Below are 17,025 nucleotides of genomic sequence, written 5' to 3' on the forward strand. Positions count from 1 at the left end.
TGCTTTATTACTCCAAATTTATTAGCGAGTCTAGATTATTTCTCTCCTAGGGTCACCTGCATGCAACAAGAGATCTACGGTGTTACTCCTTGAACTACAGTAATCCTAAAGCTTTTCTGTTACTGCATGTAAGGCTTCTTTAGTCACAGTGTATTATTGTTTTTTTCAAGGCCTTGGCCAAAAGGAGAGAGAGAGAAATCAAGACAAAAAAGGTTACATCAGTTGACATTTATCTCATAATGAACACAACATTACTAGTACTCGGTTTATCATCTCCACAAATTCTAATACTGTTGATGGCGATGACTTCCCCATTTGCAGCCATCATTTACATTCAGACCACATGTTGGCTCAGAAAAAAAACAAGAAAAAGGAAACAGGATTGACCTTAAAACTATTTAAACATGGCTTTCTGGTAGTAAACTCAAGTTCAACCAAAGAGGAATAGATGGAAGGTTGTGGGATATTAAAAACTAGGAACCCCATGTACTCCATATGCAAATCCATAAGAACAATTTCAGTCATTAAAAAACCATAAATTTACTTGATCTAAATAAATATCCAGCTTTATATTGCGGCAAGTCTTTTGTTATTTTGCATCTGGGTTTTTGTTTTTTTAAAAAAACCTCCTCTTCCCCATCACCCCCACCAGCCCCCACCCCTTGTTCCACACTTAAAGTCACGTTTCATCAAAACTTGTTAACACGTTACACTTGTCAATAAGAATACCAAGGACAACAGTAGCTTTTCATTGGATTAGCATCAAGCACTCCACCCCCAACCCCAGCCCCAACCAGAAGTGCATACATTCTTGGTCATTTCGAAACTGGCCTGCCCTCACTTATCTCCTCAAATTACACAGGCAGTTTTGCCACATTGCTTAGAAGCAGCAGGCGTGCATACCTGGGACGGGCATGCCGCAGTCAGTGTTCAAATAAATGCCACAAGCAGAATCCACCAGCAAGAGGGATTGCGCAGGCCCCACTGCCTGCAGCTGGATCCCAGACAACACACCAGTGGGGTTTGCACAGGGGGCGTTTGTGGTGGATGCCGCCCAATGCTGCCAGCTTCCACAGGGAAAGGGCTTTGTAGATGATGTTGCAAAATACTTCCATGTATTGGAAAGGTGGTGTCAGTTAGTTATTGGTCCATAAGTAACAGATTCATCTTTTGGCAACAAAATGTTGTTTAAAAGAGAAAGAAATGGAGAAGAAAAAGGCAAAGAAGCTGGATCTGTTGAGGTTCCAGAATATATCCACGAATTGGTTCAAACCCTTTCTGTTCCTACAAAATACAAAAATTCCTCTTGAAGGTTCTAGAATGGCTGGGATCATTCAGTTCTTTTGATGAGAGTTAGATGTACAGTGGTGTCTCCTGTCCCGTTAGCAGCCTGAACATTGCTGCGGGCATTGTCTTCATATGAATCTGTCAAGTGGACGAGAAGAGAATTGGCAGCGGTTAAGATCTGCTGTGTTGAATGTGACTGTATCTTCTTCCTCTGCCCTCACTGCCTTCAGCCTCACTTAACCAGGGTGCCATGAAACCAGGCTCTGGTGACACTTGTGATTGTGTTGATGACATCAATGATGCCTGTAAACAAAATCACTTGCTGCATCATAGCCAACAGAATTAGACACCATCAGTATGGACAAAGGAAGGCAAGGACAAGATGCCCACTGAGAAGCAGCTGAGAAACAAGCAAGCATCAAACCATATCCAAACAACAGCAGCCTGGATCAGGGCTGTGCCAAACAGTTCATAATTTCAATATTCAGTCTGAAAGCAGCACCATCAACACAGCCAAACAAATTAGGGGTGGGTGGGGCTAACTCACCATCCTCCTTCACCGGCATGTTCTTGCCTTCATTTGCCTATAGTTGGTCCCCCTGCAGTGCACCATGTGATTTTGTTTACATGCTTCCGTAAGGTCATCACCAAAATCACATGGGTCACCACTGCCAATAGGATTTTATGTGTGTTGGTAAGTGAGGTCAAGGGCAGTGAGGGCATAGGAGGAAGGTGTCACTGCCTGTCTTCTCAGTGGCACTTCGAAAGCAGGTTGCAAAACAGCACAGGGTCCTCCTCCTAACCTCCCTAAATAGCTTCAGCCCAGTATACCTGGAGGAGGATCTCCATTCCCATCATCCAGACTGGACACGGAGGTTGGAGGTCCTTCTGATGGTTCCCTCATTGTGAGAGGTGAGGTTACATGGAACCAGGCAGAAGGCCTTTTCAGTAGTCGCTCCCATCCTGTGGAACACTCTCCCACCAGATGTCAAACAGATAAACAGCTGTGTGATTTTTAAAAGACATCTGAAGGCAGCCCTGTTCCAGGAAGTTTTTAGGGTGTGATGTATTGTGCTGGGGCAACCCAGTCAGATGGGCGGCATATAAATAATAAATTATTAAATTACAAGATTCGAGATTAGAAGAGAAAAGGAGTTCTTAAAAGCACAAAAGTCCTGCAGTATCAGGCCAAAGGCCCAGTATCATGGACACGCAGTGGTTCACAAGAGGTCCTAGGAAGTGCATAAACTTGATGTGGACTGCTCAGAGATTATCATTACTTTCATTAGGTGCATATAAATCTTGCTAGCTAAATAAACAGGCAGGATCTGTTCAGTGCAAACAGTGCAACATTAGCCTCCCCACGTGTGACTCCTAGAAACTGGCTGCAATAGTGCCTCAAACTGGACGTGGAAAACTGAAAAGACATATGTCCCGTTCTTATTGCTGACTACTGGAGAGCATTTCAAACATTTGGGGAGGCTCCTGTCTATGCCAACTCAGTCATACCAACCCAGAATGCACTTGGGGGGGGGAGTGGTGAACACAGATACTTGAAAATACCTTGGCAGCACAATCTCCTTGCACATGGAAAACAAGTCTTCCTACAGACCTATCATGAGCACAGAAATTACAATCGGGGGGTGACTTGAAAGAAAGACGCTCCAATACCAATTGTAGGTAAGGGCTGTAGTACACATGCAGCGTCTGACTAACTTTTCAGTGCTTGTCCAGACAGAGTAAAATACATTAGTTTTGGAACTAGTTCAGGGCTAGAGCTTAGTGACCCTAGAATTGCTTTTTTAAACTAAGTATTGTACATTGTGTTTTCAACATTATGTTGTAAGTCACCCAGGGCAGCTATTTAAATGTGGTAAACAATAAGAATCTCAAGAGAAAAATAATTCTAGAGAAGGACCCCTCCCTCGTAAGAATGCTGCCTCTCTGGGGTTCCCTTGTATCAATCTGGGGCTAAAATGTCTAATAATAATAATAATAATAATAATAATAATAATAATAATAATAATAATAATAATAATAATAATTTTTTGTTATTTATACCCCGCCCATCTGGCTGGGTTTCCCCAGCCACTCTGGGCGGCTTCCAAAAGAATATTAAAATACTATGATACATCAAACATTAAAAGCTTCCCTAAACAGGGCTGCCTTCAGATGTTTTCTAAAAGTTTGGTAGTTGTTGTTCTCTCTGACATCTGGTGGGAGGGCATTCCACAGGGATGGCGCCACTACCGAGAAGGCCCTCTGCCTGGTTCCCTGTAACTTGGCTTCTCGCAGGGAGGGAACCGCCAGAAGGCCCTCGGTGCTGGACCTCAGTGTCCGGGTAGAACGATGGAGGTGGAGACGCTCCTTCAGGTATACTGGACCGAGGCCGTTTAGGGCTTTAAATATCAGCACCAACACTTTGAATTGTGCTCGGAAACGTACTGGGAGCCAATGTAGGTCTTTCAAGACCGGTGTTATATGGTCTCGGCGGCCGTTCCCAGTCACCAGTCTGGCTGCTGCATTCTGGATTAGTTGTAGTTTCCGGGTCACCTTCAAAGGTAGAGCGCATTGCAGTAGTCCAAGCGGGAGATAACCAGAGCATGCACCACTCTGGCGAGGCAGTCCGCGGGCAGATAGGGTCTCAGCCTACGTACCAGATGGAGCTGGTACACAGCTGCCCTGGACACGGATTTAACCTGTGCCTCCATGGACAGCTGTGAGTCCAAAATGACTCCCAGGCTGCGCACCTGGTCCTTCAGGGGCACGGTTACCCCATTCAGGACCAGGGAATCCCCCACACCTGCCCGCCTCCTGTCCCCCAGAAACAGTACTTCTGTCTTGTCAGGATTCAATCTCAATGTGTCTAAATGTGTTGGCATGCAAAAAGAAATGAAACCACACCCTGCACACAGAAATCTTGCTAGCTCTGCCCTCTCCTTGACATACTTTCTTTCTGCAGATCCTTACAATCCTCCCATAAGGATGGTATGCAGGCATTATACTTAGAAGGGCATTCGTTTGATGTTCGAGACAGAGATGGGACAAGGGGTGGATGTTGCTTCCAAGGCAACTCAAATTAGTGTGGATAGGGTAAGGTAAAGGTAAAGGTACCCCTGCCCGTGCGGGCCAGTCGTGTCCGACTCTAGGGTTGTGCGCCCATCTCACTTAAGAGGCCGGGGGCCAGCGCTGTCCGGAGACACTTCCGGGTCACGTGGCCAGCGTGACGAAGCTGCTCTGGCGAGCCAGCACCAGCGCAGCACACGGAAACGCCGTTTACCTTCCCGCTATAAAGCGGTACCTATTTATCTACCTGCACTTAGGGGTGCTTTCAAACTGCTAGGTGGGCAGGAGCTGGGACCGAACGACGGGAGCTCACCCCGCCGTGGGGATTCGAACTGCCGACCTTACGATAGGGACAACAGATTAAATAAATTCTTCCCTTCCAGCACACTACCTTGAAATTCCCAGTTTCCGATTTCTCTTTAGATCTTGACAAATGTTTACACATCTCATGCCTGTTTTACAAGCCTGCTCTCTTCAGTCAACTATCTGAATGCCAATTCATCAAACTACCACAACGTATGAAGACAAATGATCATTGTGCATTTCATGCATGAATCTACTGATTTCCAATACTTGATTAATTTTCTCCCCTAACACTGAAATTGAATAATGTATCTGAGTTTTCTTTTTTAAAGCACACACACACACACACAATCCAAACACACAATCTTTCTGGAAAACTAGATGAAAAACAGGCAAGGCCACCATCTTGGATTCAGCCTGGAACACAAATTATTCTTTTTCTTTCCCTTTCCTCCAACAAGGAGAAACTAAATCTGTCACAGTCCTTTATTATGGGGGGAAATATTCTGCTCTGAAAGCCTCACCTCTCCCACAGAGTTTGACAAAGCTTGTACAATCTTCTCATGAGCCGTGGCAACGACACTTTGACCGTTGATCTCAATGATGCGATGGCCAACCCTGACACCACCTCTCTCAGCTATCCCACCTCGCATCAGACTGCAGATCTGGAGAGAGAAAGAGGGAGAGAGATTCACATTCTTTTTTTAAGGTTGTGCCAGGTGTCCTGCAGAACTAGGAGGAAGGTCATGAGCTTTTGCCCTTGGGCCTAGATGTAAATGCACAAGACGAGCCCTGATGGATCAGGCCAATGGTGGATCTAGTGCAGCACCCTGGTCTCACGCTGGCCACCCAGATCCTGGGGGGAAACCTGCAAGCAGGACCCAAACATAGTGAGCCCTCTAGTGGCTTGCAGCTACTGGTGTTCGGAGGCAGAGCATAGTCACCATGGCCAATGGCCATCAATAGCCTCTTCCCCTTGAGGGGCCGGCTTAAGCCGGGCTTTGGGAAGGAGGTGGGAAATGGAACGTGATCCAGTGTTACCAGATTTTCAAAAGTTTATTGTTATTTACACCTCCAGTGCTCCCCAACTGCCACCTCTTAGCAACCCACTAGGGCAGTGTTTCCCAACCTTTTTTGGGCAAAGGCACACTTGTTTGATGAAAAAAATCTCGAGGCACACCACCATTACAGCCCCGTGACGTCAGCGCGCAGCGTCACGCCGGGAGGAACGCACGAAAGTGTAAGTTTCAATTTTTTCCCTCCCCCTTGCCGGGGAACCTCCAAGCTTTGGGGGTGGGGGGGAGGAGGCAGCAAAGCGAGGCAGGAAGGAGAGCGCGGCTTGGCTGGGTGAGCTTTGGCAGGGGCAGGGAATGAGAGCCGCGAGGCGGGCGCTGTGGACGGAGGCGCTGCCCGCCGAGCTCGCAGGCAGCCAGGCAGGCAGACGGCGAGAGCCCCGTGCTGGGCGGCCTCTCCTCGCCGTCGCCGCCCCGCCTCTCGCCGCCCGACTCGCCCGCCTCCCTCCAGGCAACATCTCGCGGCACACCAGGCAACATCTCGGAACAGTGGTTGGGAAACACTGCACTAGGGAATCCTACTGTCCCCCCCACCCACTTTGCGAACTACTGCTCTAAACATTTTATTTCAGTTTTGGCCCAGGTTGGGGGGGAAATGGTCTCCTAGCCTTATACCTGTCAATGCTCTTTTTTTCCTTTTGGTGAATTGTTTGAATAAATATGCAATTAATTGTTACTGCTTTGAATTTTATTGTGTTAGTATCTCCCTTCATGCAGACTGCTATTCTCAATAACACCTTTTTGTAGGGTAGAATGGGAAGCACAGTTTATGGAACCAAAGAGGTGGATTTCCTGAAAAAGTTTGGTAACCAGAGGATCAGATTCTAGACCACCGTGAGGGATTAATTTCCAAGGCTAGGTTTGCTATTCAGGCTAAATACTGTATCTCTCTCTCCCTCCAAGTTGGGACATGGAATCTCTTTCTGGCTCCTCGGTTTATTTAACAAGGAAGGTTTGCAACATAGCACAACACAGTTGAAAGGTGGGGTGACATGCAGAAAACTTTTGAAATGGCTCTCTGTTCTTTAGGCTGGGCATCAACAGCCCTGAATTACTTTCAGGTCAGTTAGTGGTAACAGACCGAAAGCAGCAGCTGGAGATGACAAGAAGCCAACTCATCAATTCAAGCCTGAGGAAAGGGGGTCCAACTGTGCTTCATGGACCTAAGATGAACACAGCTGGCTGGCTGGCAGGAAATGCCCCAAGCTCTTGTGGTGAGATTCCCCCCCCCCCCCCGTCTCAATCCCTCAGCAGCTGGGCTATCTGCTGAAAATTCCCAAAGAGATCCCAAACAACTTGTCATCTCTGGGTCAAATGTGTACACAATGACAGCATTAAGTTCACAGGGGTGAGGATTTCATCAGGTCCAGTTTAAGATGGGAATGAATCCAGCATCCAGAACTAGATGGGCCTGATCCAGCAGCTGGCTCTTCTTAAGTTCCTGCCGTTTGCACACTTCTCTGGACCTCATGGTGCAAGGGCACCTCGGCTGCATCTTTTGAGAACAGGCGCATGCATGGCTTCATTATTTCTCCAACTAGTTAGTTACCTAGAGCTATAGAACTCTTTTTCTCCATCAAGAATGTGCTTCCCTTCATAAGCATCAGCTTTCTTACTTCATACTTGGTCTGAATGCCTTCCAATCAAAGCAACGCTTCATTTCACTAAAGGTAACTTTTGCTCCATACGAATGTCATATGCTAATATATGCCCAATCAAATGGCATATGGTGAGGGGGCTGTGGCCCCAGGAGCAGAATTCTGAGGGGGCGCAACCCAGGCCCCCATGACAGGCTCTCTTGCAGCGGCTGCATGGCTGAGCTCCCGGCTGCCGCCTTCCGGAGCCAGGGGGAGGCTAGCCAGGCCGTCAGAGCTGCAGTGGCCAGTGAAGGGATGCCCGCCCCTGGGCAGAACTCCTGCTGGCTGGAGCCCAGACTTTTCCTGGCCTACGCTGGTCCTTCCCTGCGGCCTCCCTCCCGGCATGTGTCCTTGGACAAGACACACACCCTGCAATGGCAACACAGAGAAGCTGTGGGAGCTCACTGTGATGAGAGAGGGAACACAGAAACCAGCAGGCAACCTCTGTGAGGAGCAGCTGCCGCCGCAGGGGTGCAGTGAAATATATCTGTTGCCTCCTGCACAATGTTCAAAAGAGGGTTAGGAGCTGCAATGCTTGCCTTGCCCCAGGTTCTGGCAATGCCCACTACAGCACTGACCCAATCTTCCCTTTTTCTTAAGAACCTCGTGGGTTCTTAACTGTCTAGATCAGCCTTTCTCAGCCTATTATCCCTAGTGAGAAGGGCCAGCAGTCAGGGATAAGAGGAGTTGTAGTCCATCTGGGGAGCCAAGGTTGAGAAAGGTTTCTGTTGCTCTAAGGCTGGGCTGGCTGGGTCTGATTGGAGCTGTGGTGCAAACCATCTGGAGGACTTCAGCTTGCGGAAGGCAGCTCCATGTCAGCTTTATGCAAACTTGCCAAAAGTGAGGGCTAAGGCCTTATATTGGGTGAGGGTCTGAGGGCTGGCCCCTCTTCCACAGGGATGCAGCCCAGAGCAGATCCAAGGGCACAGCCTATGTGGCAGAGGTCTGAGTCACAGAATTAAAACATAAAAATCCAGCTAGGTAAATTCACACCTTTATCTTCAGTAAATAGATGCTCACAGGTTGGCTCTCCATTTGAAATTCAACATGCATACATGCAATTATCATTATTTGAATATATAAGATCAGAGATAGGAAACTTGTGGCCCTGATGACGTTGTTGTTATTGGAATCCAGCCAGCAGGGCCAATGGTCAGAGAAGGGGGAGTGCAATCCAGCCACACTGGAGGGCCATGGGATCCCCATCGTCACATTAGACTCTATTCAAAACAAAGTCCTTGCAAGGTAAAATTGAGGCAGCAGTAATGTTTGACAACAACATCAGAAGCAAAATGCAAGATGTGAAAAACAAAACCCAGGAAGGTAGAAAGTATGGAATGAGATCACACAATGCAAAAGACAGAAATATCACAAATCTCAGTATATACTGAGAATTGCAACACAGGCATTCCTTTTCATATTACTGCTGCTGCTGTTGTTGCTAAAATTTGTTCAACCAAAGCAACTTACAAACGAACAGAGAAACCCCCTCACATAGATTTATTAAAGCCAAGAGGAAAAGGAAATACATGAATAACATCTCGCTCACTTCTAAAAGGCCAAAGATGGTTAAAGGCCAAAGGCCTGGTTATAGAGGAAAGTTTTTGCCTGGTGCCTAAAGATATGTGATACAAGGCGCCTGGCGACCCTCCCTGGAGAGAGCATCCCTCAAACAGGGAGCCACTGCAGAAAAGGCCCCTTCTCATGTTACCACCCTCTGGACCTCTCATGGAGGAGGCACACCAAGAAAGGCCTCAGGTGAGGATTGAAGGGTCTGGCTCAGTTCCTATGGGGAGAGGCAGTCCTTGAGGTCTTGTGGTCCTGAGCCATTTAGGGCTTTAGAGGTCAAAACCAGCACTTTGAATTGGGCCTGGAAACTAATTGGTAGCCAGTGCAGTTGGACCAGGATCAGTGTAACACACTCAAACCGTCTTGTCCCAGTGAGCAGCCTGGTCACTGACTTCTGAACCACCTGAAGTTTCTGAACTGTTTTCAGAAGTAGCCCTACATATAATGAGTTGAAATAGTTATATGAAAAGAATTTCCGTCAGATGACGTTCTAATACTCCAGGTTCACCCTTTAGAAATCCTCCTACTCCTCAGGGCAAAGCTCCTCAGGGCAAAGTGGAGCCTTCTGTTTTGCCTTCAAAAATGCTCGCTATGCCCTGCGTTAGACATTCACTGAACAGGGTGGCATTGAGGCCACTTGTGAATATGCCTAACAGCCACTAGATGGTACCAAACCCCAGTTAAAGTGGTACTGCCTTATGGGAAACCTATTCAGAAAGCAACCTGCTGCTGCAACTAGGTGACTTCCAAATATACCAGCTGGCATGAACTTCTTTGAGATCAGGGCTCCTCTAAAGAATCTACAAGCAGGACCTCTTGTTCCCACAGCGGCCAGCTGTCTGCTGGATGACCTCAAGGCAGGCTGTGAAGCAAGAGTCCTCACTCACTGCTGCTCAACAAGGAGACTGAACTTGGCTATATCATGGCTAGTAACCAGCTATTTGCAGAAGTCATCGTAATAACCAAAGAAAGGTCTGTCTAATTGATCAAACCAAGACCCATCTAGTTCTAGAATCATAGAACTGTAGAGTTGGAAGGGACCACATGAGTGATCTAGTCCAGCCCCTGCAATGCAGGAATCTTTAGCCCAATGTGGGACGTGAACCCATGAGCCTGAGATTAAGGGCCTCAGGCTCTACCAACTGAGCTCTCCCAGCTCCACAGAAGCCAGCCATGTGTCTCTTTTGAGAAGCTGACAAGGATGGCATTAAAGCAACAGTCCTCACTCTTGACTGTTGCCCCAAGCAGCTGCTATTCAGAGGTATGATGACTCCATAGGTAATATACAGCCATCATGACTAGTTGCCCCTGATAACCTTATCCTTCCTAAATTTCTCTAACCCTTTTTAAGCCACCCAAGCTAATGGTCATCATCACATCCTACAGGCGTGGATTTTGTAGTTTAGCTATGCACTGTGTGAAGAAGCACTTTTGTCTGTCCTGAATTTTTCGACACTCAGCTCCATGGGAGCTCCCTGGGCGAGTGCATTATGCCAGTGGGAGAAATGTATCTGTCAACTTTCTCCACCATGTGCAAAATTCACTCGCCTTTTTTCCTCAGCTAAATATTGCATTCTCAAAGCAGCCTAGCAATTTAAATTTTCATTTCCAATTCACCTTAAAGGGATGGTGGAATAAGGTAAGGCTGTTAGCAGTTGCAGAAAAAGCTACAGAATGTAACAGAAAACCTAGAGGAGTTAAATCTCAGTTACTTGGTCTCTGTTGAATTTGTTTTGAGCCAACAGGGAGCAGTTCTTCCTCCAGAGCATCATTATGGGCAGGGATTATACCTAAACAGTTTTGGTCTGTAGTTTAAAATCTGCTACTAATTATCTTTCTTGGATTTCCATATCGCTCTTTGAGTATTTTCTAAATAATTATTTGGATTTTCTCTTTTTTCTGCGCATCCACAAGTAGCATAAGAACTAAGCTCGTAGTTAAGTTATTTCTTATGCGTTTTGTAATGATGCAATTTTTGTTTATTTGAAAAATCTCAGTAATAATTTTTTAAAACAGCAAATAAGAACCATTGTCCTTATCCATCCGACTCTTTTTGAGCAAAGACAATAGTTTTCAAATCCAACACCATACCAACACTACAAGGAAAAGTGAACTTACAATTCCATTCTGTACACTGAAGCCCAACTGGTATTTCAAGTCCGGTCGCTTTATAAGGACAGTGGTGACTGGAGGGCAGCTGACAATGTTCAACTTCACTTGCGTCTGGTTCTTAAGACCCTGAAAAATGTCCTCAAGCTTAGCAAGTTCTTTATCACAAACAAAGGAAAGCAGTTTCCAGTGGCAGCCACTTCATAGTTGGTTGTGTCTAATGGTGTTTCTGTCTTATCCCATTTGGGGGCACCCAAAGGGCTCCTGCATGGGAAGTGATTTGATGCAAGTAACTGTGTGTTTCATCTTATTGATCTAATGCAGTGGGGACAGGAGGCGCAGGTCCAGGAATTGACTCTGCACTCCAGGTCTCTCTCCCTGGCCTTTGGAACTATCCTCAGGCCACCCCCCCCAAAAAAAAAACAACAATCTTGTTCTGCACCCTCCTTAAATGCTTTTGCCTGGTGCAAATGTATACTTGAACTTGGATCCTTGAACTTGAACAGTGAGTGTCTTGGTTGCCTGAATGCAAGGAGAAGTAGGGGGTGTGGAACAGCTGGAGTGGATGGAATGCCCCTCTGGATGGCCACCACTGGCATATGGCCCCCAGAAGCCTGCCTTCAAGGGAATGTGGCCCTTGGGCTTGCAAGCGTTCCCCAATGCTTCAATTCCTCCACAACCTACCAAATAGGCAGACGAGGCAACAACTAAGGACATGCTTTTATCACCATCATTCATCATCATGATTTTAAAAATTCCCCTTACATTTCTATCCTGCCCTTCTCCCCTCATGGAACCCAGTGTGGTAGGCATCTGATTCCCAGGCAGTCTCCAAGCCAGGCACTAACCAGAGTGAGACCCGCTTGACTTCAGCAAGACAGAGAGGCCTCGTGGCTCTTGAGACGACTACCTTGGATTTTATAAACTGGTGACAATCTCATCCTCCCACTTTCTCCCTTTGCTGTCAGTAAGACCCACAGTGTTGGCAACATCAAAATCTGTAATTGTAGAATTTCTTGGAAGTGGGATTCCACAATCCACAGGACAAACCCCTCCCCTCTCATCCTAAACAGTACCTTCCTTCCTTCCTTCCTTTAAAATGTTTTTATTAAAAGATTTTTCTTGGGTAACAAAAGTACATACAGAGTTTCTATTTTCAAGTCATAGAGTCCTTCATACAGGTCAGTCACATTCAGAGTGAGACATTACATACAGTACCTTTATGATTCCTTGACATGTTGCCAAGGGAAGCCCCACGAGACTGGTCCCGTTAATGGACATAATCTGGTCCCCAATGCTGAGTTTCCCTGAACGAGCAGCAGGGGCCCCATTCATCATGTTGGCCAGGATCACTGTGGGTAAAATGGATCCCCAGCCAGACTCCACGATGACCACACCCAGAATCTCACCCTTGTGTTTGGCTATCTGCAACTGCAAAATAAAACAAATTGGAGGGAGAATGTTTGTGGGAATTCTAGGGTTGCAGAATTCTGCAAGGAAGTGTTTGCCCAGCTTAGGGGGGAAAGGTACAATGTTCTGATGGGATCCAAAAGCCCTCCCACTTTCTCCCCGCCCCCCCCCCCAAAAAAAGCAGTGGACATTGGAATATGGGGAATATTTAGGAATATTTACTTAGGAAGCTGGACCTGCAGTATAAGAATTTGCAAAGCCATTTTGGAAACATACAGTCAGCCTAACTATGTCTTTTTTAAAGATGCAAGACACAGGACATGAGCAATGCATCCTCTATGTAAAGCCACAGCAGGCAACAGGCCCACTCTGTGCAGTGCTGATTACCCCACAGCGGGAGGCCCATTACTGACTTTAAATATATAACACTTAGCAAAAGATGCAAAAATAAATAAATAATCCTACAGCAATAAGGATGGGCATGGGCTTGGAATTCTATGAGAAAGATGTGCTTTGTTCAGGAAAAAGATCATTGGCAGGGGGAGACAGGAAGGGAAAGCTCAGTGAGAGGGCATCTGAAGGTCCTGGGGGTGTCCCCCCTTTAAAACCCTGAGGAGATGCTGCCAGACAGTGTGGACACAATTCAGTGGACAGGATTTCATATAAGGCAGTTTCCTGTGTTCATGTATACAAGGTGTTGATACTTTACTGAGATTTACAAGTGTGAAGTGGAGCAGAGGGAGAGGAGCTATTCAACAAAGCCATGGGGATTAGGGGAGACACCAAAAGCAATAGACTAGTTTAGCCTTCCCCAATTTGGCATCTTCCAGATGGCATCTATTTCCATCAGTCCCAGCCAAAGATTGAGCTAGTTACAACTGTGGGCTTCCAGTTCTGGTCTGCCTTAATGGATGCCATGCCCACAATAGCAGAGACCGTTAGCAAAGGATAAACAAGGATGATTTGAGGGCAATTGTCCTTGCAAGCTCCCTGCCAATACAAATGGAAGTCAAAAACTTTGTAGCTGCTGATAAGGGATTAAGATCAAGACTGAATGTAATTGGATTAATTAAGACTTTGGAAGCAGGATGAAATAAAATCATCTCAACTTGAAATCTAGCACGCGGGAGGCCACACAAAATGTATAATTGGCTTTATAGTTGATATGTATTTGATTTTGAATTGTAATTTGAAATTGATAAAATGTGATTTATATTGGATTTTAGTAATTGAAAATTAATAAAAAATTAATTACCAATAAATGAGAGAGCTAGTTACAACTGTTTGAGAGGGACTTTGGCTGAGCTGAAAGCCAGAGAGATGCTTGATTCTCTTGTCTCGGGAAACCCAGCCAGATGGGCGGGGTAGAAATAAAAAATAATAAAATAATAATAATAATCTGTGCTGAATCCACAGCTATTACTTTGTCCCCTCCCCAGGCACCTAACAGGGAGGCAAGATCTGTTGGAGCCCCTCCATCTTATGGCTCAGGTTGCATATATGTGTAAATAAAACTATATATCCTAAAGACACCACCATCCCAGCTGACCTTCATTTTAAGGAAACAAAATCCTTAGGTAAGCACTGGAACCCCTGGAGTCTCTCACTGCTCAGGGTTGTGGACACACAACAATATCAAATGCCTTTTCTTCAGCTTCATGAAGGAGTCCCACCACCTCACACTGAATGGGGGGAAATGTATTTTTGTGGTGCATGATTGGACTTTATTTTGCCTTGCAATGTTCAGTTTTATATTTGCTATTTTGGAAAATACTAAACATATTTTTTAAGAAGCTGCAGGGTGGTGGCAATTGCAATCTGGACACTGATAAGGGTGAAGGGTTAAGCTCCCATCCCCTCTGTCCTGGCCCTGATCTGGCTCCTCCCCCCACATTGACTATTGGTAAACAAACAACTACTATCAAAGGGCAAACTATATGACAAACATCACATCTAGCTTTAGGTCACCTGTAATTAAGCAGTATATAAATTGACTATGTGGGACAAGAAGCTACAGTTAGAACTGGATATGGAACAACTGATTGGTTCAAAATCGGGAAAGGAGTATGACAAGGCTGTATATTGTCTCCCTGCTTATTTAACTTATATGCAGAATTCATCATGCGAAAGGCTGGGCTGGATGAATCCCTAGCCGGAATTAAGATTGCCGGAAGAAATATTAACAACCTCAGATATGCAGATGACACAACATTGATGGCAGAAAGTGAGGAGGAATTAAAGCAATGACAAACCTAGACAGCATCTTAAAAAGCAGAGACATCACCTTGCCAACAAAGGTCCGTATAGTTAAAGCGATGGTTTTCCCAGTAGTGATGTATGGAAGTGAGAGCTGGACCATAAAGAAGGCTGATCGCCAAAGAATTGATGCTTTTGAATTATGGTGCTGGAGGAGACTCTTGAGAGTCCCATGGACTGCAAGAAGATCAAACCTATCCATTCTGAAGGAAATCAGCCCTGAGTGCTCACTGGAAGGACAGATCATGAAGCTGAGACTCCAATACTTTGGCCACCTCATGAGAAGAGAAGACTCCCTGGAAAAGACCCTGATGTTGGGAAAGATGGAGGGCACAAGGAGAAGGGGACGACAGAGGAAGAGATGGTTGGATAGTGTTTCTCGAAGCTACCAGCATGAGTTTGACCAAACTGTGGGAGGTGGGGGAGGACAGGAGTGCCTGGCGTGCTCTGGTCCAGGGGGTCAAGAAGAGTCGGACACGACTAAACAACTAAACAACAACAACATAAATTGACTCCATAAATAGTTTGGTGCTCATTTATTTCCCTTCATTCATCACCCCTTCCTTCTCCATGGAGTTGTTTGTTATCCATGCACATCCAGGTGTGTGTTCATCATGGGATGTTGGAAGATTCAGGACACACAAAAGCAAGCACTTCTTCACACCGTGTGTAGTTAAACTATGGAACTCGCTCCCACAGGAGGCAGTGATAGACACCAACTTGGTTGGCTTTCAAAGAGGATTGGGCAAATCCATGGAGGCATCTGGTTGGCCCCTGTGAGTACAGGATGCAGGACGAGAGGGGCCAGTGGCCGGATCCAGCAGGGGCATATTATGTTCTTAGAAGTGAATAGTGGGAGGTGGGGGAAAGCTGGGGGTGGCTGGAGGGGTAAAGGGGCTGCTTGAAAAAAGTCCAAACTCAATAACAACAGCAAAATTCAAAACCCAGCTCAGTGAATTTAATTTTATGCTACTGTTTGCATACGATGAAAATATATGTTTGCAAATGAGTTCTTAAAACTCCACATGGGTTCCCAGCATGTACATTCCTAATCCTACAGTGAAGAAGGAGCAACAAAACATATGATTTTGCTTTAAGAACAGGGCAAATTAACCTCCTTGCAGTTTTCCGAGTTGGAAAAATGGATCAGATCATCGTTGTACATCTCCTGGGTGTTGATGATGTCACTGTATTCCTTCTGACTCAAATCCTCAGGGTTGATGCCATTAGCTCTGAGGAACTCCTGGTATGCCACACTGAAGGCCTGGCCAATTGACTGGGCAATCAGCTGAGCCTGCAAAAAAATAAAAAGTGGAATAATTTTTCTGCCTGTTGTTCAGCAATTTTGATGTACAATTGCTAGACATTGAAGTATTTTATTTAAAATATTTAAAATTATATACCCCATCTTGCTGCCAGCCTTGGCTTTATTCCTTGGCTGTGCTGTACTCCTTCTGGGAGGACCACCAGGTTCTAAGGACAATGAAACAGCCTCTGTGCCCATCATTCACCATACACATGTAACTATGCCACTCTGCAGAGTCACCACTGTGGGCCACCTGGAAGAAGCTAATGGACTTGCACTGCAGGGGGTTGGACAATTCTAGTATTCCATGACCACTGATGATCCACAGACCATAGCATGGAAGCCTATGATCTAGCGCACACTAAACTAGAGTCAAGCACATGTCACATATATATATTCCACTGCCAGTCGTTACACTAGGGTTGTAAGGAAAGGTATGTAAGCTAGATTCTATTCAATTGCTCACTAAGGAGTAATGTAATTACGGTAAATCATGGCAGTTGTGTTAGATGACCTATATTTATGCTCTGACTGCTCTGCAATGATTTGCCAGCCCTACAGTTCTCCCTGCTGCAAAGGTCTACCCATGGTCTGCAACACAATGACAGCAAGAAAGGGATGTCCCTTAAGGGTGGGCCAAGGGCCTGGGGACCTGTGGCCCTCCAGATGTAGCTCGACTCCAGTTCCCATCAGCCCCAGCCATCATGGCTCATGATCAGAGATGATGGGAGCTGTAGTCCAGGAACATCTGGATGACCCCCGGCTCACCATCCCAAGGCGGGAGAAGGACCATGGTTCAGGTATTATAGCTTTGCATGTAGGAGAGAGTAACTTCGCTCCATGTCATCTCCAAATAAAAGTTGCAGGTGGTGGGGAAGATCTTTCTCTGCTCAAGACCCTGAAGAGCAGCTGCCAGTCAAAGTAGATAACACTGAGCTATGAGTCCATGTTATGCTGTCATTTTAGGTCATGTCTGCTTTAAAAGACCTTTTAAAAGGAAGGTAAATTA

The 17,025-nt window shown here is 45.9% G+C and overlaps 1 protein-coding gene across 7 annotated transcripts in view; it reads right to left on the bottom strand.

Annotated features, from left to right (window-relative positions):
• APBA2 (amyloid beta precursor protein binding family A member 2) overlaps positions 1-17,025 on the bottom strand; it is a 118,493-nt gene continuing 101,468 nt past the window's right edge. For all 7 annotated transcript variants that reach the window (XM_081170558.1, XM_081170557.1, XM_081170561.1 and 4 more), the window contains 5 exons: positions 15,825-16,004; positions 12,263-12,475; positions 11,054-11,173; positions 5,181-5,321; positions 1-1,425 (listed from right to left, as the gene is read on the bottom strand). In XM_081170558.1, the coding sequence (XP_081026684.1) occupies positions 1,354-1,425; positions 5,181-5,321; positions 11,054-11,173; positions 12,263-12,475; positions 15,825-16,004 (726 nt within the window). In that variant the 3' untranslated portion in view covers positions 1-1,353. The remainder of the gene's footprint in view (positions 1,426-5,180; positions 5,322-11,053; positions 11,174-12,262; positions 12,476-15,824; positions 16,005-17,025) is intronic.

The sequence above is a fragment of the Podarcis bocagei genome (assembly GCF_964188305.1).
Source record: "Podarcis bocagei genome assembly, chromosome: 14".
NCBI lineage: Eukaryota > Metazoa > Chordata > Lepidosauria > Squamata > Lacertidae > Podarcis > Podarcis bocagei.